The sequence below is a fragment of the Coregonus clupeaformis genome, chromosome 3, assembly GCF_020615455.1.
Source record: "Coregonus clupeaformis isolate EN_2021a chromosome 3, ASM2061545v1, whole genome shotgun sequence".
Lineage (NCBI taxonomy): Eukaryota > Metazoa > Chordata > Actinopteri > Salmoniformes > Salmonidae > Coregonus > Coregonus clupeaformis.
In genome coordinates, this window is record NC_059194.1 from 38,339,843 (window position 1) to 38,363,482 (window position 23,640).

General features: G+C 48.1%; 2 protein-coding genes across 2 annotated transcripts in view; both read right to left on the bottom strand.

Moving 5' to 3' along the window:
- LOC121545074 (muscleblind-like protein 3) overlaps nucleotides 1-23,640 on the bottom strand; it is a 97,008-nt gene that overhangs the window by 39,014 nt on the left and 34,354 nt on the right. Inside the window, exons 3-5 of the mRNA XM_041855445.1 lie at nucleotides 18,527-18,691; nucleotides 10,243-10,455; nucleotides 9,799-10,038 (exon numbers count right to left, since the gene is read on the bottom strand). Coding sequence (XP_041711379.1) covers nucleotides 9,799-10,038; nucleotides 10,243-10,455; nucleotides 18,527-18,691 — 618 coding nt within the window. The remainder of the gene's footprint in view (nucleotides 1-9,798; nucleotides 10,039-10,242; nucleotides 10,456-18,526; nucleotides 18,692-23,640) is intronic.
- On the bottom strand, nucleotides 21,661-23,125 carry LOC123482113 (tripeptidyl-peptidase 2-like). The gene has a single exon (XM_045208436.1). It carries the CDS (start codon nucleotides 21,951-21,953, stop codon nucleotides 21,666-21,668), a length of 288 nt encoding a protein of 95 aa, XP_045064371.1. The 5' UTR covers nucleotides 21,954-23,125; the 3' UTR covers nucleotides 21,661-21,665.

Below are 23,640 nucleotides of genomic sequence, written 5' to 3' on the forward strand. Positions count from 1 at the left end.
CCCACACGACATCCTTTCTCGGGTACATCATCTCCAGGGGAGAGATTAGGATGGACCAGGAGAAGGTTAGAGCGGTTCTGGAATGGGCCCAGCCCGGTACGAGATTGCAGCTCCAGAGATTTTTGGGGTTTGCGAATTTCTACCGCAGATTCATCCGGGATTACAGCCGTGTGGCCGCTCCGTTAACTGCCTTGACTTCCATTATCAGGACCTTCAAGTGGAATCCGGAGGCGGATCGAGCGTTTCTGGATTTGAAGAGGCGATTCACCAACGCACCGATTCTCTCTCAACCGGACACGGCCCGTCAGTTCGTCGTTGAAGTGGACGCGTCTGATGTGGGAGTTGGCGCCATCCTGTCGCAGCGATGCTCCACGGACAGTAAACTCCATCCCTGCGCCTACTACTCTCGTCGCCTTTCGCCTGCGGAGAGGAATTACGATGTGGGTAACCGGGAGCTTCTCGCGGTGAAACTTGCCTTGGAGGAGTGGCGCCACTGGTTGGAGGGGCGGAGCAACCGTTTATTGTCTGGACTGACCACAAGAATCTTGCTTACGTGCAATCGGCTAAACGTCTCAACTCCCGTCAGGCCAGGTGGGCGTTGTTTTCGGACGATTCAAGTTTTCCCTGACGTTCCGACCTGGATCTAAGAACGGCAAGGCGGACGCCTTGTCCCGGATGTTCTCCAAGACGGAGGAGAGTGGGTCCAAGACCGAGACAATTCTCCCCCGGAACTGCGTCGTGGGAGCAGTTATGTGGAAGATTGAGGAGGAGGTGCTGGCGGCCCCTTCGGACTCAGCCCGGTCCCGGTAACGGTCCACCCGGTCGGTTGTTTGTGCCTGAGTCGGTTCGTCCTGCTGTCCTCCAATGGTCCCACGCCAGCAAGATGGCTTGTCACCCTGGCGTGGCTCGGACAATGGCGTTTCTTCGCAGACGTTTTTGGTGGCCTGCCATGGCCGAGGATACTCGGGGTTTTGTTGCTGCCTGTCCAGTGTGTGCGCAGAATAAGAGTACCAATCGGCCCAGCTCTGGACTACTTCACCCCCTTCCTATTCCCCGGCGACCATGGTCGCATCTGGCCCTGGACTTCGTCACTGGGTTGCCCGCTTCTGAGGGGAACACGGTCGTTCTGACTATCGTGGACAGATTCAGCAAGTTCGCCCACTTTGTGCCAATTGCCAAGCTTCCCTCTGCCTCGGAGACGTCCGAGATCCTGGTTAGGGAGGTTTTCAGGGTCCACGGTTTGCCCAGTGATATCGTTTCCGACCGTGGCCCTCAGTTTACCTCTGCTGTCTGGAAGTCCTTCTGTTTGGCCATTGGAGCTACAGTCAGTCTCACATCTGGGTTTCACCCCCAATCCAATGGTCAGGCGGAGAGAGCCAACCAGAAGATGGAATCCACGCTACGCTGTCTGGTCTCTTCCAACCCCACCTCCTGGGTTTCTCAGTTGCCGTGGGTTGAGTATGCCCACAATACTCTCCCTACATCTGCCACTGGGATGTCTCCCTTCCAGTGCCTGTATGGCTACCAACCTCCCCTGTTCCCTTCTCAGGAGAAGGAGCTCTCAGTTTCTTCGGTTCAGGCCCATATTCGTCGTTGCCACCGGACCTGGCATCGGGCCAGAAAGGCACTCCTTAGAGTTTCGGACCGGTATCAGCTCCAGGCGAATCGTCGCCGGATCCCCGCTCCCACCTATACCATCGGAGATAGGGTTTGGTTGGCCACACGGGATCTTCCGTTACGGACTGAGTCTAGGAAGTTGTTACCGAAGTTCATTGGTCCGTTTGTGGTGGAGAAGGTGATCAATCCAGTGGCAGTTCGACTCAAACTACCGAGGACGCTCAGAGTCCATCCCACCTTTCATGTCTCCTGCCTCAAGCCTGTCTTCCTCAGTCCTCTGTTGCCTCCTCCGCCTCCTCCTCCTCCTCCTCGGATGATCGGAGGTGGTCCTGCCTACACGGTGCGTCGCATCATGGATTCCAGACGGCGGGGCCGGGGTTTCCAGTATCTCGTGGACTGGGAGGGGTATGGCCCTGAAGAGAGGAGTTGGATTCCGCGGCGACAGGTTCTAGATGCTGACCTCATCAGTGACTTCTACCGCCTCCATCCTGGCGCTCCGGGGAGTCCGCCCGGTGGCGTTCGTCGGAGGGGGGGTACTGTAACGATCCCGGCAGTCTGAGTCGGGTCCTGTCTGGTGACTAGTTTTTCCTGTTCGTGATCTCCAGTTTCCCGAGGGTTTGGGAACGCTCCGGGGAGCTCTCTTGTTTTCCGCACCTGCATCCCATCAGCAATCTGCACACCTGGTCCTGATCATCACCCTTCTTAGGCTCTGGCCGAACATCCAGTTCCTGCCGGATGCGTTAGCCATGAACAGTATGTTTGTCAGCGTATCAGCCTTTGAGTTCTAGCGTTAGTTTTGTTGTTTTGCACCTTGTTGATTTGCTGTGTACTCACCTCCGTTTTGTTCTGTCTGCAGTCTCTCACCCGGAACCTTCACCCAACCTCTGCCTGATGGTCGGCGGCTGCCGAGCCATTTCTGGACCTACCACTGCACCCTCAACAACCCATCCACGCCACCCGCTCTGTCCCTGGATTATTCAGCCTCACTCGGGAGTCACTTAAATAAACACTCACCTTTGTCTCAAAGTACCTTGTCCTGGTCTGCTTCTGGGTTCTGGCGTAGTAAACCGTGACAGTCTCTTACCCGGAACCTTCACCCAACCTCTGCCTGATGGTCGGCGGCTGCCGAGCCAGTACCGGACCAACCACTGCACCCTCAACAACCCATCCACGCCACCCGCTCTGTTCCCTGGATTATTCAGCCTCACTCGGAATCTATTAATAAACACTCACCTTTGTCTCAACGTACCTTGTCCTGGTCTGCTTCTGGGTTCTGGCTAAGTAAACCGTGACAAAAGATGTATTTTACTGGTTGAAATGTGGTCGGGACGTCATATAACCAGATCACAAACAGATTAAGACGTCTTCTTCATGACATCTTTTTGACGTCATAAAAAAATACATCTTATTTTGGTTGATATCTGGTTTTGGGTTGAAATCTGCTTAAACTACTGACCAGTTATCTAAATGCTACTCAAATAATAGAAACCAATCTATATAAACATGTGCATATTGTTTGTGGGCCATGCACCCATTGCATATAAGACACTAGAACCATTACAATAATTACAATTGGAGTAATGTTCTTTTTCAGCAGGGTTTGCATGATTTAGCTTAGCACACTTGGCAAAGGTTAGGGTCTCGTGGCATACCGTACCCAGTCAACACACTGGGCTCGGACCTATTCCGTTTGAGACTCGGCATGGACTCGGACTCGCGGGGGGCTTCATGCAGGCCGAACTCTTCCAGAATCATTTTACTCTGGGCTCCTGCTAATGGTACTCGGGCCGAGTCCATTTCAGCTTATCCGGCCTGATTCACTTTTTTAGGAGTAGGGCCATTTGAGGTGTTTATTCGTCAGGTGATGAAATACCAGTTTTTAAAAAAACTAAGAAATGTGATATATTTGACCTCCAAGTCATCGAATTTACTAGGTCATTCAAAGTTTGTGACAGTCTCTGCGGTCCTATAGCTATGAGAGATGGTCCCTAATTTAGAGATTCTCTGACGCTATAAATGCTTTTGCTTTTACTTCAGGTAATGGCAGTGTTTTTTGTAGTTGCAGTCCACCCAATTAAAAATTGCTTCCTTAACATTTGTTCTAGTCTACCAGCATTAAGATAAATATGCACAATAATACAGGATACTCTGACAAAATGTCACTGCCATTAAAATGCAGTAAAACTGCAGTACAATGAAATAATGGTTGTTGAATTAATTATATCTGTATTGCTTGCTGTGTTTTGGCTTCTAACTGTAATCTTTTGTCTGTGTTTGCTAATTGCACTGTTTATTGTGCAGCGCATTTTCTTCTGTTCCACTTAATGCAGATTTTAAACTAAATTTGTTTTCAGAATTTAACAAATAACACATAAGCCTATTTCTTTTATTTCAATATCCTACTACAATCCACAAGGATTTACAAAACCCTATTTATCACATTTATTACCATAAATAATTGGTCCAAAATGATTGCACCTGAATTTGACCCTGAAAATATGACTATTAAATTTGTCCTTAAAGCTTTTAAGCAATTAACATAATGCTTGCAGTAATTACATTTTCATTTCAGTAGCTAAATAAGGAGGTAGGTATATCAGTTGCAGGTAAGCACCCCCACACCATAACACCTCCTCCTCCATGCTTTACGGTGGGAAATACACATGCGGAGATCATCCGTTCACCCACACCGCGTCTCACAAAGACTCCGGACACATTTCCACCGGTCTAATGTCTATTGCTCGTGTTTCTCACTAAGACTGGATTCCCCAAGAGGCATGCTATTCAGCTGCTCATGATTGTCTGATCTTACACTCTTAGAAAAAAAGGTGGTATCTAGAACCTAAAAGGGTTCATCAGCTGTCCCGGTAGGATAACCCTTTGAAGAACCCTTTTGGGTTCCAGGTAGAACTATTTTGGGTTCCATGCAGAAGCCTTTCCACAGAGGGTTCTACATGGAATCCGAAACAGTTCTACATGGAACCCAAAAGGGTTCCACCTGGAACCAAAATGGTTATCCTATGGGGACAGCCGAAGAACCCTTTTGGAACCCTTTTTTCTAAGACTGTAGTGTAAGTAGATCCAATTGAAATGGCACCGCTTCTAATAATATAAGATTGTAAAGCAAATAAAATCCTATTTTAACTCGCCAAATCCTATTTTAAGAAAACCCTTGTGTCCTGATTCAACAGACACCTCCCTTGGTGAGTCATGTAAAGTTTCTCCCATTTCTCTCTTGCTCATTCTCCCTGTCACTCACTCAAACTCACACACGTTTGCAGTTGCAGAGAAAAGGAAGAGATCTGCCAATTACACCCACTTCTAACACTGTTTGTTGCAGGAATGATATGACAGACAAGTTTTGAACAATATCATATTTTGTCTCTTTATTGCCTCTTTATACATCCTTACATTTTTTGAAGACTGCCAACCTGTCCTCAATTGGGGAACCTCTGTCCGGGACAATGTCCTCAGGATTATGGAGCGGTGTGTTTATAAAAAGTTATTTGAATACTACAACATGTATTAGGATCAGTGTCGACCCGTCATTCAGGGCAGGTGGTGCATAGCCCCACCTGTTTAGCTAAAATAATAATAATATTTTTTTTGTGACTGTTTTGCATGTTATTTTGGTATTATCAGTTTACAAACAATGTAAAAAAAATAAAAAATAAAACATGGTCTCTTTTTGCTTTCTTGAGTAAGGCAGCTCCAAAATGCAGCTGTTTCAGCCTAGTTCAGTGCTTTCTGTGGTGGTGGGGCAGCCAGCGGAAAATACGGAGCATAGGGGGTAGGAATGTTCTCTAGTTGCGCTGTGATTGGCTCAGCGTTCTGTCACTCATGGGGACAAAACGTCACCACAAAATCTATGGGGAGAGCTAGAAAATTCAAGCCCATTGGGTGCTGCCATAGAGTTACATTAGAAGTGCCCATCCAAGAATGCTCAAGGTCATTGGCCACAGATAAAATGATGTAAAATCACGTTATATCTACAGTATCTTTGATTGGACAGATCATGTCAACATCATACTTTCAAAATCTTAGCTAGCCTCTACTGGATGGGTGTCCCGTGAACGGGAGAGTTGTTGCTCAATATGCATAATGTGACTACAACTACGTTGCAAACAACAGCCAATTTTCCGGGACATAGAAGAAAGCTTAAATTATTGTTAATCTAACTGCATTGTCCAATTTACAGTAGCTATTACAGCGAAAAGAGATCATGCTATTGTTTGAAGATAGTGCACAACAACAAAACACTTTTATCACAGTGACAGGTTTGATACATTCACATCTGAAGGTAAATATAGTACTTGCTCTGATCATCCTGAGGGTCCCATAGATAAAATATAGCATAGTTTTGTTTGATAAAATCCATTTTTATGTCATAACACGATCCATGTTGTATGCACGATCCATGTTGTATTCCCACTCGTTCAACTTGCAAATAAATAAATCTGTGAAAATCGAAAGCTAAACCTTGTCTCTGCAAGTCAAGTTAGGTTCCTATTTATTCCTCAGACACTCCAGAAGGTAACAAGCCTTTCATTCATCATTCTACCATTAGGTATATCCGATACAAAAACATTTTTAGCCACAAAGACACGACATCATTACGCGCAGATGAGACTGGCAGTGTTCACTTGATTGACTGTATCTTGGTCCAATGACCACCTATCGTTTTGAAACATAGCTGGCTAGATAGGCAATGCGCTGGGATTTACATGAGTATGCGATGGTCCTTTGTCTGAGGAAAGCCTGTGAATTCAGCACGCGCGCAACGCGGTTTAGTGTCCATTGGAAATCTAAACAAGGAAGTGGCGCATCGCGTTACGCACAGCTCGATTTAGTAAACAAAGTTATCTGCACATTTTGAAAAGTACAATATGCCTACTAATACTAGAAAAGGTAAATCAAAGTCCAGGTATACAGATTTGGATGAGATTATAGCAGAAATCGACCGGGAAAGTGTCAAATAACCAGTAGATGAGGACATAGTGAAAATAGTTTAGACTCAACAGCTGAAGATATGTTTTTGGAAGGAGAGGACACCACTTTAGACTGGTAAGTGAAATACGTTTTTTTTACCCATGTTAATGACCAGAGGACATTTCTCCAAAAAGTACGATCTTTGTCCCCATGTGCAGTTGCAAACCATAGTCTAGCTTTTTTATGACAGTTTTGGAGCAGTGGCTTCTTCCTTGCTGAGCAGCCTTTCAGGTTATGTCGATATAGGACTTGTTTTACTGTATAGATAATTTTGTACCTGTTTCCTCCAGCATCTTCACAAGGTCCTTTGCTGTTGTTCTGGGATTGATTTGCACTTTTCGCACCAAAGTACGTTAATCTCTAGGAGACAGAACGCGTCTCTTTCCTGAGCTGTATGAGGGCTGTGTGGTCCCATGGTGTTTATACTTGCGTACTATTGTTCGTACAAAAATAGAGCTTTTTGGTCTAAACTCCACTCGCCGTGTTTGAAGGAAGAAGAAGGATGAGTACAACCCCAAGAACACCATCCCAACCGTGAAGCATGGAGGTGGAAACATCATTCTTTGGGGATGCTTTTCTGCAAAGGGGACAGGACGACTGCACCGTATTGAGGGGAGGATGGATGGGGCCATGTATCGCGAGATCTTGGCCAACAACCTCCTTCCCTCAGTAAGACCATTGAAGATGGGTCGTGGCTGGGTCTTCCAGCATGACAATGACCCGAAACACACAGCCAGGGCAACTAAGGAGTGGCTCCGTAAGAAGCATCTCAAGGTCCTGGAGTGGCCTAGCCAGTCTCCAGACCTGAACCCAAAATAAAATCTTTGGAGGGAGCTGAAAGTCCGTATTGCCCAGCGACAGCCCCGAAACCTGAAGGATCTGGAGAAGGTCTGTATGGAGGAGTGGGCCAAAATCCCTGCTGCAGTGTGTGCAAACCTGGTCAAGACCTACAGGAAACGTATGATCTCTGTAATTGCAAACAAAGGTTTCTGTACCAAATATTAAGTTCTGCTTTTCTGATGTATCAAATACTTATGTCATGCAATAAAATGCAAATTAATTACTTAAAAATCATACAATGTGATTTTCTGGATTTTTGTTTTAGATTCCGTCTCTCACAGTTGAAGTGTACCTATGATAAAAATGACAGACCTCTACATGCTTTGTAAGTAGGAAAACCTGCAAAATCGGCAGAGTATCAAATACTTGTTCTCCCCACTGTATGTCATCTGTAAATACGAATACAATTGTTAAATTACGAGTCTAGTTGGTTTAGCCACAGAAAAAGACAGGAACCTTCCCGCTAGCAATGATTGGCTGAGATAATGGGTGGGCTGGACATGCAGAGAGATGAGTTCGGATTGGTCTGCCATGTAGCGCGCTTCTGTCTATAACATGAGCTGGTCAGTATGTGTAGGTAATCTTTTCTAATGCAGCTTTTTTGAAAGATATGACGTAGTAGAACTGCAAAGCTGTTGCTCTCCACTTTCTGGAGGACCGAGTTTTGAAATCAGTGGAATGCACGGTGGAATTAGAGTATGATAGCTAAGAAGATGGAGACAATTCTGGCGTTTTCATTGCAAATATGCAGACAGAGTCGAAAAGAGAACACACAGAAGGCTGTTGTATAAAACACCTGTCTCCGGATTACATCTTCAAACTAAGGCAGAGAGGGAGCAGCGTCCATTCATGTATACGGGTAAGATAGTCTAGCTAGCTATATTTTCAGATAATAAATGTTTCTAATTTTGTCAGAAATTCATTTTAATTTCAAGTTATAGCGTACTGTTAGCTATTTGAACGGAGCAAAGTACAGAAAGATCCTTGATGAAACCCTGCTCCAGAGCGCTCAGGACCTCACACTGGGGCGAAGGTTCACATTCCAACAGGACAATGACCCTAAGCACACAGCCAAGACCACGCAGTAGTGGCTTCGGGACAAGTCTCTGAATGTCCTATTTAGATCCTATTTCACTGTGGAAAAGGGGCCGCAATGTTGATTTGATTTTCAGTTTGCTTCCATATGGCTGGTTTCATATTAGTCTCCAGGGATAATCTGAAACAATTGCTATGGGTATTTACAATCCCCTTCTCCAAACAGATTACTCATTTACCTAGTTCTTATCAATATATCTTATTAAGTTATAAATTACAGTGCATGGAGAATGGTGTTATTTCTATTAAAAAAATTAAGTAGATGCTTTGTCCACTTGGAACCGGTAGGTTTGCTAAACCTTATTCATGGTTTCCTCACACGTAAAGGTGGTGGAATTATTAGGGAATTAAGTCAAGGTCAGAAAACGCTGCATCTGCAGACACACCACTGCCATACTTTCATTTATTCAAGCTCCACCTCAAACGAATAGTGGGTGAATAGCACGATATTCTCATGCTTAAGTTCAAGGTCAGAATACGCATAAAAAGGGAATAACGTTCCATTAGCACTTAACTCGGGTCGGAATCTTTAAGAAGTAAAAAAAATTAGTTAGCTTCAACAAATCTCCCTTTTCCATCCCTCTCCACATCTTTCTCTGTCCCACTCCCTCCCTCCCACTCCCCCCTCCCTTTTTTTTACACACTTGCAATGCAGACAGTCTGTTTGCTGTTGTTCATACTGCCAGATTCTCCTACTGTTTCCTCCATATATCACAGAGGATACAAAGATCCAGGGTGGTTCCCAAATGGCCTATTTAGTGCACTACTTGTGTCCGGGCCCATAGGGCTCTGGTCAAAATCAGTGCACTATATAGGGAATAGGGTGCCATTTGGGATGCAACCCCAGCCTCAAACACAAGCCAGCCTCCATCAGAAAACACTTTCACACACTTAACTGCAAGAATACATCCTTTCATCTCTGGTGGGGCTGTGCCATTAGCCTGAATAGCAACTTTAAACAAATACCCAACTGCAGAAAATGGAAAACAAACGTAAAATAAAAACTATATGTCTCTGTGGATTACAGAGAACCCAATGCAGACCAAAAATGCATCTGAAATGGCACCCTATTCCCTATATAGTGCAAAACGGGCTCTGGTCAAAAGTAGTGCACCATATAGGGAAGGCCCTGGTAAAAAGTAGTGCACTATGTAGTGAATAGGGTGCCACTCCGAGACTACTAGCTGAATGATACAGTTTCACCCTCTGTGGCTCTGCGCTCTGGGTCCAGTGTCCAGAGTGTTTACCATGACTCACCATGGCGTTGACGGCTGTGTTTTGGCTGGCCTGGTGCTGGCTGGCCTTGATCCTTGCCTGCAGGTGGGCGGGGGGGTGGAAGTACTTGCACTTGTCCCTAGAGCAGCGGCCCTTGATGTAGTCCATGCAGACGATGACCGAGTTTTCAGTGCCTTCCAACATGGCCGCCTCCATGGGGTGGGCGTAGCGGCAGTCGCCCTCGCCCCGCGTGCAGTTACCCCTCTGGAACTCACGACATACCTGGGTGGGGTGGCACAGTCAGAGAAGGAGTTCGGACCATGGAACTAGAATGATTCTATTATATTCTGTCATTCTATTTCTCTGGTTCAGACTGGGCTACGGACCATGGAACTAGAATGATTCTATTATATTCTGTCATTCTATTTCTCTGGTTCAGACTGGGCTACGGCAGAGTAAGACAGACACACGACACACCACACATACCTCCAGCTTGTCTGTGCGCATGTGATTCTGCTGAGAGCTGCTGTTGCCCATGACCTGGAAGCTGGTGGGGCTCCCTGGGACCAGCAGGGTGGCCTGGGGAAGCAGCTCAGGCATCAGGCCCATCCCTGGACCCATGTGGCTCAGATACGGGCTGAACGGCATACTGGGACTGGTGGCCAGAGATGACATACTGGTAGACATGGGGATCGTAGTCTGAGAGACAGGGAGAGGGGGAGAGAGAGGAGAGAGACAGGGGGAGGGGGGTCAGAGAGACAGAGAGGGGGGAGAGAGAGGGGAGATAGAGAGGGAAACACTCAGTGAACAGCCACGGTTCAAACTGTATAATGTGTTGACAAAAGAATTAGGATGGCTTGGTGTGGGCTACATACTATGCACCAGGGGCACAACTTTTAGTGGGGACTGGGGGGTAATGTCCCCACATTCTGAAATTGCATTTTTGTCACCCCCAGTTTTATCATTGCAATGTGATACAAAAAGCGGCAAAAGCGTACTTTAGAACCATGCGGATGCCTCCGAGCGGTCGGGTAGGCTGTTTGGAGTGTTCAACTGGCTGGATTTAAGACTGAACGGACACCACAGAGCAGGCTGACAGGCTGTGTGAAGACAAAGCTTCTGGAAGGCTGGTTGGACCAGCACAGGAGAGTTGAGCATAGTACAGTGTGTATGTGTTGTGCTCTTTCACCGAGTTGTAAAAGCAAGTAGAGCAGAAACTGGCTACTCTTTAGTTGACTGATGGCAAGGTAACTGCTGTTTAACTTAACAGAAAATGTTTTGCAGTGCTGAGCTAGTATTGTAACACCAATATCCCGGAAACCCTAGACCCACTCTAATTTGCATACCGCCCCAACAGATCCACAGATGATGCAATCTCTATTGTACTCCACACTGCACTTTCCACCTGGACAAGAGGAACACCTACATGAGAATGCTGTTCATTGACTACAGCTCAGCGTTCAACACCATAGTGCCCTCAAAGCTCATTAATAAGCTAAGGATCCCGTGACTAAACACCTCCCTCTGCAATTGGATCCTGGACTTCCTGACGGGCCGCCCCCAGGTGGTAAGGGTAGGTAACAACACATCTGCCACGCTGATCCTCAACACGGGGGCCCCTCAGGGGTGCATGCTCAGTCCCCTCCTGTACTCCCTGTTCACCCATGACTGCATGGCCAGGCACGACTCCAACACCATCATCAGGTTTACTGATGACACAACAGTGGTAGGCCTGATCACCGACAACGATGACACAGCCTATAGGGAGGAGGTCAGAGACCTGGCCGTGTGGTGCCAGGATAACAACCTCTCCCTCAACGTGATCAAGACAAAGGAGATGATTGTGGACTACAGAAAAAAAAAGAGGACTGAGCACACCCCCATTCTCATCGACGGGGCTGTAGTGGAACAGGTTGAGAGCTTCAAGTTCCTTGGTGTCCATATCACCAACAAACTATCATGGTCCAAACACACTAAGACAGTCGTGAAGAGGACACGACAAAGCCTATTCCCCCTCAGGAGACTGAAAAGATTTGGCATGGGTCCTCAGATCCTCAAAAAGTTCTACAGCTGCACCATCGAGAGCATCCTGACTGGTTGCATCACCGCCTGGTATGGCAACTGCTCGGCCTCCGATCGCAAAGCACTACAGAGGGTAGTGCGTACGGCCCAGTACATCACTGGGGCCAAGCTTCCTGCCATCCAGGACCCCTATACCAGGCGGTGTCAGAGGAAGGCCCTCAAAATTGTCAAAGACTCCAGCCACCCTACTCATAGATTGTTCTCTCTGCTACCGCACGGCAAGCGGTACCAGAGCGCCAAGTCTAGGTCCAAAAGGCTTCTCAACAGCTTCTACCCCCAAGCAATAAGACTCCTGAACAGCTAATTATGGCTACCCGGACTATTTGCACTGCCCCCCCCACCCCCACCCCATCCACCTCTTTTACGCTGCTGCTACTCTGTTTATTATTTATGCATAGTCACTTTAACTCTACCCACATGTACATATTACCTCAATTACCTCGACTAGCTGGTGCCCCCGCACATTGACTCTGCACCGGTACCACCCTGTCTATAGCCTCCCTACTGTTATTTCACTGCTGCTCTTTAGTTATTTGCTTTTATTCTTTAAAAAAATGCATTGTTGGTTAAGGGCTTGTAAGTAAGCATTTCACTATAATGTACCTATAATACCTGTTGTATTCGGCGCATGTGGCAAATAAAATTTGATTTGTTTTGATTTGATTTAACTGACATGTAATGTTAGCTAATGTTTCATCCCCTCTCGACGCAGGTGAATGAATTAGCTACACTAGCTAGTAGCTACCACAGCCAGGTCAGCTCCAGCCTCTAATTATCTGTCAGATAGCGATATGAGGTGGCTATTATTACTATCTAACAGCTGTTGTTTGAACGGAAGTGTTTTGTAGCCTTTGTTTTGTCCCGTTTCAGAAGTAAATCAACTTGGCTAGCTTTCGCCAGTTGATGTACCGTTAGAAAGAGAGCTGGCCAAAAGTTGGCTAATGTTAGCTATTCTTTTGCCTCAATCAAATCAAATCAAACTTTATTTGTCATATGCGCCGAATACAACAGGTGTAAACCTTACCGTGAAATGGAGTTCAAGAAAGAGATAAGAAAATATTTACCAAATAAACTAAAGTAAAAAATAATAAAAAGTAACACAATAAAATAACAATAACAAGGCTATATGCAGGGGGTACCGGTACCGAGTCAATGTAAATAGTCCGGGTGGCCATTTCATTAATTGTTCAGCAGTCTTATGGCTTGGGGGTAGAAGCTTTTAAGGAGCCTTTTGGTCCTAGACTTGGCGCTCCGGTACTGCTTGCCGTGAGGTAGCAGAGAGAATAGTCTATGACTTGGGTGACTGGAGTCTTTGACAATTTTTTGGCCGTTCCTCTGACACCGCCTACTATATAGGTCCTGGATGGCAGGAAGCTTGGCCCCAGTGATGTACTGGGCCATACGCACTACCCTCTGTAGCGCCTTACGGTCAGATACCGAGCAGTTGCCATACCAGGCGGTGATGAAACCGGTCAGGATGCTCTCGATGGTGCAGCTGTAGAACTTTTTGAGGATCTGGGGAACATGCTAAATCTTTTCAATCTCCTGAGGGGGAAAAGGTGTTGTCGTGCCCTCTTCACGACTGTCTTGGTGTGTTTGGACCATGATAGTTTGTTGGCTCAACTACAGCCCTGTCGATGTTAATGGGGGCCTGTTCGGCCCGCTTTTTCCTGTAGTCCATGATCAGCTTCTTTGTCTTGCTCACATTGAGGGAGAGGTTGTTGTCCTGGCACCACACTGTCAGGTCTCTGACCTCCTCCCTATAGGCTGTCTTATCATTGTCGGTGATCAGGCCATGCACCCCTGAGGGGCCCCAGTGTTGAGGATCAGTGTGGCAGACGTGTTTGTTACCTAGCCTTACCACCTGGGGCGGCCCGTCAGGAGGTCCAGGATCCAGTTGCAGAGGGAGGGGTTTAGTCCCAGGGTCCTTAGCTTAGTGATGAGCTTTGTGGGCACTATGGTGTTGAACGCTGAGGTGTAGTCAATGAACAGCATTCTCACATAGGTGTTCCTTTTGTCCAGGTGGTAAAGGGAAGTGTGGAGTGTGATTGAGATTGCGTCGTCTGTGGATCTGTTGGGGCGGTTTGCGAATTGGAGTGGGTCTAGGGTATCCGGGATGATGCTGTTGATGTGAGCCATGACCAGCCTTTCAAAGCACTTCATGGTTACCGATGTGAGCGCTACGGGGCGGTAATCATTAAGGCAGGTTACCTTTGCTTCCTTGGGCACGGGGACTATGGTGGTCTGCTTGAAACATGTAGGTATTGCATACTCGGTCAGGGAGAGGTTGAAAATGTCAATGAAGACACTTGCCAGTTGGTCCACGCATCCGTCTGGCCCCACGGCTTTGTGAATGTTGACCTGTTTAAAGGTCTTGCTCACATCGGCTACCGAGAGCGTTATCACACAGTCGTCCGGAACAGCTGGTGCTCTCATGCATGCTTCAGTGTTGCTTGCCTCGAAGCGAGCATAAAAGGCATTTAGCTCATCTGGTAGGCTTGCGTCACTGGGCTGCTCGCGGCTGGGTTTCCCTTTGTAGTCCGTAATAGTTTTCAAGCCCTGACACATCCGACGAGCATCAGAGCCGTTGTAGTAGGATTCAATCTTATAAGCGTGTCACACCCTGGCTATGGGACTCTAGTTGTTGAGCCAGGGTGTGTTTGTTCTATGTGGTGTATTTCTATGTTGGGGGTTCTAGTTCGTCTATTTCTATGTTTTGCCTGAGTGACTCCCAATCAGAGGCAACGAGTGTCAGCTGTTGGCTGGTTGTCTCTGATTGGGAGCCATATTTAAACTGTCAGTTTTTCCCTTTGTGTTTGTGGGTTTTTGGTCCGTGTTCGGTCATTGTCACCGTGGACTTCACGAGTCGTTTATTGTTTTGTTGTTTCGTGTGTGCACTTTATTAAATAAAGTAATCATGTTCGTTCATCACGCTGCGCATTGGTCTACTTCTCTCCCTGACGATCGTGACAGAAAAACCCACCATACCAGGACCAAGCAGCGTGTCCAGGAGCAGGCAGCCTGGACATGGGAGGAGATATTGGACGGGAAAGGGTCCTGGACCTGGGAGGAGATCCTGGCCAGGATGGATCGCCGGCCATGGAGTGAGACAGTTGAGAGGCGACGGAGAGAGGAGCAACGGCGTAAGCAGTGTCAGCGTCGGACGGTCGAGAGGCAACCCCAAAAAAATTTTAGGGGGGGGCACACGGCAGGGGCGACTGGGCAGCAGGAGGCTGCCACAGGGCGATTAGGTGAGGAGGCCACCAGGTTAAGGGGGATACTGGCGCAGAGGGAGCAGGAGTTAGTGTTGCAGAGGATGGAGCTATTGGAGGCGATAAGGGAAAGGGTGAGAAATGAGGCACGGCGAGAGGAACTCGGTAGGCAGCTGAGGGAGCGGAGGGTTATGATGAAACCCAGTCCCGCTCCTCACACCAAGCAAGTGGTGTGCATCACCAGTCCGTTCCGGCCCGTTCCTGCTTCCGCACTAAGTGTACGGTGCACGTCGCCAGCCCAGCCCGGCCTGTTCCTGCCCCTCGCACCAAGCCTACGGTGTGCGTCGCCAGCCCGGCCCGGCCTGTTCCTGCCCCTCGCACCAAACCTACGGTGTGCGTCGCCGGCCCGGCCCGTTCCTGCTTCCCGCACTAAGTGTACGGTGCGCGTCGCCAGCCCGGCCCGGCCTGTCCCTGCTCCACGCACCAAGCCTACGGTGTGCGTCGCCAGCCCAGTCCGGCCTGTCCCTGCTCCACGCACCAAGCCTACGGTGTGCGTCGCCAGCCCAGCCCGGCCTGTCCCTGCTCCACGCACCAAGCCTACGGTGTGCGTCGCCAGCCCAGCCCGGCCTGTCCCTGCTCCACGCACCAAGCCTACGGTGCGCGTCACCAGCCCGGCCCGGCCTGTTCCTGCTTCCCGCACTAAGTGTACGGTGCGCGTCGCCAGCCCGGCCCGGCCTGTCCCTGCTCCACGCACCAAGCCTACGGTGTGCGTCGCCAGCCCAGCCCGGCCTGTCCCTGCTCCACGCACCAAGCCTACGGTGCGCGTCGCCAGCCCGGCCCGGCCTGTTCCTGCCACTCGCACCAAGCCAGGGGTGCGAGTTGTCAGCCTGGTCCAGCCCGTTCCTGCCACTCGCACCAAGCCAGGGGTGCGAGTCGTCAGCCTGGTCCAGCCCGTTCCTGCCACTCGCACCAAGCCAGGGGTGCGAGTCGTCAGTCCGGTGAGGCCCGTTCCGGCTCCACGCACCAAGCCAGGGGTGCGCATCGTCAGCCCGGTCCGGCCCGTCGCTGCTCCACGCACCAAGCCAGGGGTGCGAGTCGTCAGTCGGTGAGGCCCGTTCGGCTCCACGCACCAAGCCAGGGGTGCGCATCGTCAGCCCGGTCCGGCCCGTTGCTGCTCCACGCACCAAGCCAGGGGTGCGAGTCGTCAGTCCGGTGAGGCCCGTTCCGGCTCCACGCACCAAGCCAGGGGTGCGTATCGTCAGCCCGGTCCGGCCCGTTGCTGCTCCACGCACCAAGCCAGGGGTGCGCATCGTCAGCCAGGTCCGGTCCTTTCCGGACCCTGGCTATGGGACTCTAGTTGTTGAGCCAGGGTGTGTTTGTTCTATGTGGTGTATTTCTATGTTGGGGGTTCTAGTTCGTCTATTTCTATGTTTTGCCTGAGTGACTCCCAATCAGAGGCAACGAGTGTCAGCTGTTGGCTGGTTGTCTCTGATTGGGAGCCATATTTAAACTGTCAGTTTTTCCCTTTGTGTTTGTGGGTTTTTGGTCCGTGTTCGGTCATTGTCACCGTGGACTTCACGAGTCGTTTATTGTTTTGTTGTTTCGTGTGTGCACTTTATTAAATAAAGTAATCATGTTCGTTCATCACGCTGCGCATTGGTCTACTTCTCTCCCTGACGATCGTGACAAAGCGTCCGGATTAGTGTCCCGCTCCTTGAAAACGCCAGCTCTAGCCTTTAGCTCCATGGCTTCTGGTTGGGATATGTACGTACGGTCACTGTGGGGACGACGTCGTCGATACACTTATTGATGAAGCCAATGACTGAGGTTGTATACTCCTCAATGCCATTGGATGAATTCCGGAATATATTCCAGTCTGTGCTAGCAAAACAGTCCTGTAGCGTAGCATCTGCGTCATCTGACCACTTCCATATTGAGCGAGTCACTGGTACTTCCTACTTTAGTTTTTGCTTGTAAGCAGGAATCAGGAGGACAGAATTATGGTCAGATTTGCCAAATGGAATGCGAGGGAGAGCTTTGTATGTGTCTCTGTGTGTGCAGTAAAGATATCCAGAGTTATTTTTCCTCTGGTTGCACATGTGACATGCTGGTAGAATTTAGGTAAAACTGATTTAAGTTTGCCTGCATTAAAATCCCCGGCTACTAGGAGCACCGCTTCTGGATGAGCATTTTGAGTGCGGTCTTAGCGCTAGTGATGGTTTGTGGTGGTAAATTGACAGCTACGAATAATATAAATGAGAACTCTTTTGGTAGATAGTGTGGTCTGCAGCTTATCATGATGTACTCTACAGATGTCAACAGATGTCTACAGATTATCCCTTCTCCCTGTTTTTGTTTGCTTGGAAATGTTGATACTGGAGACTGTTATCTGAAGAAACTGTATAACCAAGCATTTATAGCGGTAAAGAAATGCATTGCCATTAATTGGAAGGTTGGTTATCCTCCCACAATGTCAAGTTATGTATCACTAGATTTGGTTTATTACAAGATTAAGGGCATACTGGGCAACTTTCATAAGGTCTAGATGCCTTATATGGAATACAGTATGACTAAAGGAGTCTGTATTGAAAACATGCCCATGCCAGGGAAGATACTGTACCTATTTAGGCAATCCCTAGCTGCTGGGCTGCTCAGTCCTGGCCCTGGGGGTCTGCTGTCCTGTGGGTTGTCACTCTGGCCTTGGCCTAACACACCCGAAACCAATGATGAAAGTTTCACTAAGATCCTGTAGGTGAGTGGGGTGCATTGGGTTGGGGCGCTTGCAGGGTGGTGGACCCCTAGGGACAGGACGGGGCGACCCAGCTATATTGTGTGCAAGTAAAAAGAGCTCTACAGTACTATTAGTCCTATGAGATGAATTATATGGAGGATTTGCTGTTTCTGTGTGTTAATGTATATTTGAGGTGTATGTGTTTTTTTTGTTATTGTTTTTTGTTTCCAAACCTTTCCCTTGGGAATTAAAAAAATAAAGGTGTGAACTGGAAAGGAAATTGTGTTGGGAGAGAGTTGAGTTATTGACTAGACTGGTGGGGGTCGGGCGTGCAGGCGGCTCGGGTTGGCTGGCTTGTCTGGCTGAAATTTGATATAGAGCATGTCTTAATAAAGACAATCAAAAGTCTTTGTATTTTTTCAAGAGTTGTTCATTTATTAGGCTATTGGTTAAAGGTACAACACAATATATATTATTGAATTACCTTTGATCTAGTTCAGTCTTATTAATCACTTAAACATATTTAATAATGATCTCTTACCTAGCTTGATGACTGTGTGAATTGTTACTTACTTTTTGTACTAAATGGAGATTAGATTGTGTAAAAATGCAGGAAATTAGCTTTAGATGCCCAAATAAATCCCAGACCCCCGCCAGGTTATCCCCACCCCACTTCTAAAACCAAAGTGGTGCCCCTGCCATGCACTATACATGAACTACTCACTGTGTAGTGTGGTCTACTCACTATGGGCTGCAACTGGGCTCCCGGCAGCATGAACTGCATTTGTTGGGCCAACATGGCCGCTGCTGTCTTCTGCTGGATCAGGTTGTTCCTCCCGTTGATCTCAAGCTGGGTCTTCAGGTGGGGAGGGGGGTGCAGGTACTTACAGTTGTCACGTGTGCAGCGTCCCTGGGAGAGGCAGAGAGAAGAGAGAGAGAGAGAGAGAGGGGCTGAGTTGTGGTGCATCGTGGGTGATGGATTCCGACGTCTCTTTGCTATTAGATTTAGGAGAGATGAACCGGTGTGACAAGGAGATGAGAGAAATGTGATTGGGGGGATCAATCACTCCGGATTTCACCAGACAGGAGGCCCCTAAGACAACAAGATCGAGACCTCCATGTCATCTAGAAGGAAAAGCTGATCAAGAGCTATTACTTGGTATGCGTCCCAAATGGCACCCTATTCCATATACACTGAGTGTACAAAACATTAGGAACAACTTCCTAATATTGAGTTGCACCTCATTTTGCCCCCAGAACAGCCTCTGGGGCATGGACTCTACAAGGTGTCGAAAGCGTTCGACAGGGATGCTGGCCCATGTTGACTCTAATGCTTCCCACAGTTGTGTCAAGTTGGCTGGATGTCCTTTGGGTGGTGGACCATTCTTGATACACATGTGAAACTGTTGAGCGTGAACAACGCAGCAGCGTTGCAGTTCTACAGTGATTGAAGTGGATTTAACATCAATAAGGGATCATAGCTTTCACCTGGTCAGTCTATGTCATGAAATGTTTTGTACACTGCACTACTTTTGAACATGGCAAATAGGGATTGCACTATACAGTATAAGTAATAGGGAGGGCTGAGGGAAGCTGAGGGTTGGGATGTGGAACTGGGGACAAGTGGGAGTGGAGTTGCTGGGCGGGGGATAGAATGACGGTCAAAATAAACAAACATGGTTGGTGGCCTGGCGGTTGGGAGCTTGGACCTGTGGCCGATAAGTCGCTGTTTCGGGTCTCCGATTTGACTTGGTGGGAAATCTGTCGTGCCCTTGACCCTGGTTGCTCCTGTGGGTCGCTCTGGATGGGAGTCTGCTAGATGACTGAATGTAATGTAAATGTTGAGCGGCTTCACTGCAGGTAGATTGAATGTTTTAATATTCAATAAAAAATTATTAACAAATAATTTAAAAAAAAATAATAGGGTGCCATTTGAGATACCCAACCTTAAAGTGCATCACTTGAGGGTTAAATGCTCAAACATGCAAATTCAGTCAGTAAAGCCCATTTTGAAATTAAATATCCCATTCAGTGGTTTAATGAAATAACTTGGTACATTAGATGGTGATACTAGGTAGTAATTGGTAGTCAAATTAGATAATTAGGTCATAAGAGACATGAAAATATAACTTAACATGAAAATATAACTTAATTTCTCATGTTTTTTATATAATATATGGCATACAGGTAATATCCAGGACATCTGAGAGAAAAAAGTGCAGGAAATTAAATTAGCGTTTAATTCTAGCGCTTAATTTACATTATACAACTATCTAAACCAAATTACAATTTTAGTACAAATTATTTACCCAGTTATTCAATTAAAAATAAACTGTACAATTAAGTGTTATTGAAAAAGTTTAGAATGAGAAATGTAAAGACTGCTGCCCAGACACGTTTTTCTGCCAGGTTTCACTATTTGCAGACTTGCACAGTCTAGTCTGTGGTACCATGCTGAGACCATGTGACTAATTGAGGGAGCGACACACACACACGACATGTTCTGTAGCAGAGAAGTAGAGCAGAGACCAGCGAAGCTACTATGTGACCTTATTAGACCTAGAGAGAGAGAGATAGCACAGGTAGTGCCAGAACTGTAAGGTTCTGTATTTATTTTCTTAGTTCACCTTGTGTTCTTGAACGTAGCCCTGTTTCTTTGTGTTCTTGAACGTAGCCCTGTCTTTCATTTTTGTTCGTTGATTTCACCTGTGTTAGTTGCTCACCTGGTCTCATCAGCTCCTTATTTAGTTCAGTTCTTTCTGTTTGTTCCTTGTGAGGTATTGTTCGTTTTGACTCTACTTTCACCTAGTCGGCTCGGGGATTAGAACCAGCGACCTTTCGGTTACTGGCACAACGCTCTTAACCACTAAGCTACCTGCCGCCCCAACTAAAGTCAAATGATCAGCTTCCAAACAAAAACAGGTTTACTCTAAAAGACATCCATACATTTAAAATACATCAGGGAGAATAATAACATGTAAAGTTATATTGCCTCTTTATAATGTGTATTATGATGCATGAATATACATTTCTACAGACCGGTTCATTCAGGAGGGTGAAACATTCACAACGTTGAAAAATAATAGAAATGTCACGTAAAGATCAGACATTCCAGAAACAAACAATCCAATCTGTTCTGTGCATCACATTTCTATCTACAACTGAGCAACAGTGGAGGGTTTCACAAGAAGATCTGAAATGTGGCTGGGTTGAAATCATCTCTATGTAACCACATTGAGAGAGAGGGCAGATTGTTGAGGCATTCAGTCCGACTTGGTAAAAACGCTGACTGTTTTCAGATGTGTGTTTATGTTTGTGAGGTCAATCCATGACTGTGTGTGTGTGTGTGTGTGTGTGTGTGTGTGTGTGTGTGTGTGTGTGTGTGTGTGTGTGTGTGTGTGTGTGTGTGTGTGTGTGTGTGTGTGTGTGTGTGTGTGTGTGTGTAACCGTGAGTCTAGAAGGGAGTGTAGTCGGCAGGGTACATGATGGGCAGCCAGTTCTCTGTGAAAGTGGCACAGTGCATCCAGCCCAAGGACCGCATTAGCTGGATGCAGTTCTTCAAGTTCTCTTTACTGGGTTTGTCTTCTACGATCTTGGAGGCATACTTCAGGGCTCTGCCGTACATCTTATTCACTAGTGCATGTTTGTAGGAGAACGTCAACACCTTAGAGTCAGTTAGCTCCACCCACTTCTGCAGCTCCCAGAAGGTGTCAGTCAAGTCTTTGGCCCTGCCCTGTTGGGCGTCGTCAGAGCTGGTCACCTCCCCCTCTCCAGCCCCAGTCTCTCCAGCCCCAGTCTCTCCCCGGTCTCCACCCCCCTCCCTAGCCTCCCCCTCCCCAGCTTCCCCAGCCCCGTCCTGGGTTGTAGCAGGCAGCAGCACCAGGTCAGCCAGGGCACAGAGCATCCAGCAGGGAAGATTTCTGCTTCTCCATGTCACTCTTGATGGTGGCAGCGTCGGGGCGAGGGTCGGTCTTTATGGTGAGGTAGACCGCCAGGGCAGTCTGGTCGATCCGAGACAGAACCATATCAGAGGCCGTCACGATGTCACCCAGGCGCATCAAACGCTCCTTCTCAGAGTCTAGCTGGTGCAGCCTCTGAACATGTAGTGGCAGATAAGAAGAGAAGTTGTCCTTCAGTTCATCATACAGGGAGCTGGTGTCTAACTTGGTCATCCACTGGATCTTCAGGTCTCTGAGAGCCTCTGCAAACTCCTGCTTCACATCCTTCTCCTTCGCTCCCTCCTTCTCCTTCTCTCCCTCATTCTCCTTCTCCTTGTTTGGTGCAGGGATCAGGTGGTAGACCACTGGCACAATGTCTGCTTTCTTGCCGTACTCTCCCTTAGGCACGACCAGGGAGCCAGTCAGATAGCATCATGGACACGTTCCTTTAGGAACCTTGTCGTCAGGCAGGGCTGTAACATAAAAAGGCTGAATAGCTCCAGGGGTGAGGGTCAGGAGGTTGGTCTTCTTCTTAGCCACGAGAGCAGCGCGGTGAGACTCATACACATCCAGGGTCAGAGCAGTGGACAGACGGTGGGACACCACAAACGGAAGGTCCTTCAGACGCTCCAGCTCACTGGCCTGCTCATGACGCACCTGCAGACGCACCGTGTTGTCGCCTTTCTCTAGTTTGAGAGAGTACTGGTGTGGGTAGGCGTCTCCAGAGCCCAGTAGTCTCTTGTTCTGGTCAAACAGCATCCAGAGCTGAGAGTCAAATTCTGATTCATACAGCAGCTCATACAGTACTAGACAGCTGGGGGTCACCTCTCCTGACTTAGGCTGGTGGAAGCTGTAGGTGAGGATGATCTCATAGAGCTGTCTGTTGTTGGGGAGAACATCTCTGTGACCCAGAGCCTTGGTCTTAGAACTCAGAGGTCTGAGTGGCTGGACCCAGCTCTTCAGGGTGACGCTAGGAGAAACATCTTCGTACCTCAGAGGAGAGGACACCTCAAAACTAGTCACACCTTCTGATGCATGTATGTGTAGAGGTGACGGGGAGGTGGTCAGGCCGTGGAAGGAGATACTGTAGTCAACGGTGACGTCACCAAGGCTTGCCCACCACCTGGCGATACACAACTCTACCGTCCACCCTGGCAGGACAGGGAAGGCCTCAGTCAGGGAGCTCTTCTCCAGCAGAGAGGAGAACTTGTAGAACTCGTTGGCTCTGTAAGCTCTCTGCTTCACCAGGTGGACCACATGGAGGACAAACTTAGAGGACACATCACCACTCTGAGACGTCAATGTTATCTCTGCCCAGGAGGCTCCCTGTGGAACAGTGATGAAGTGTCGTCTTATCTGCCCTGGTCTGAAGTGGACATCTGTGAACAATACCTCCTGACTGTGACCCTCAGCCTGTGAGGGGGAGGGGTGAGCAATGTCAAACTGCTCTGCCCGGTGACTAGCTTCAGCCAGAGCTGCTCTGTGTGCTGGATCCCACATTTTCTCCTTTCGCTCTTTCTGGATTCTCTCTCTGAGAGCTTTAGGGAACAACTCATATCCATTTTTGATCCCAATGTGGTACTTTCCTAATGGATTAACCCAGGTATGAGGGATCTTGAGCGTCCTCCCGGAGAGCCCAGTCACCGCCACGTCTTTAGGTTCCACCACCGTTGCCATGTTGACATCTCCGCTGCCCGTCGTATCGATGATGTCAACGATCTTTGGCTTCCCCTCCGTCGTGGTCAGCATGCCCGGGGCCCCTGGGTCCACGCCAGTGTCGAGGATAGCGATGAGAACACCCCGTCCATCGTAATCGGGGAACCTAGTGAGATAAGACGCAGCGCCGGTCTCCTCTTTGGGGAGCAACCCTTGGAAGGGGAACAGTTCTTCGATAGAATGTGCAGCCATGATCAGACAGAGT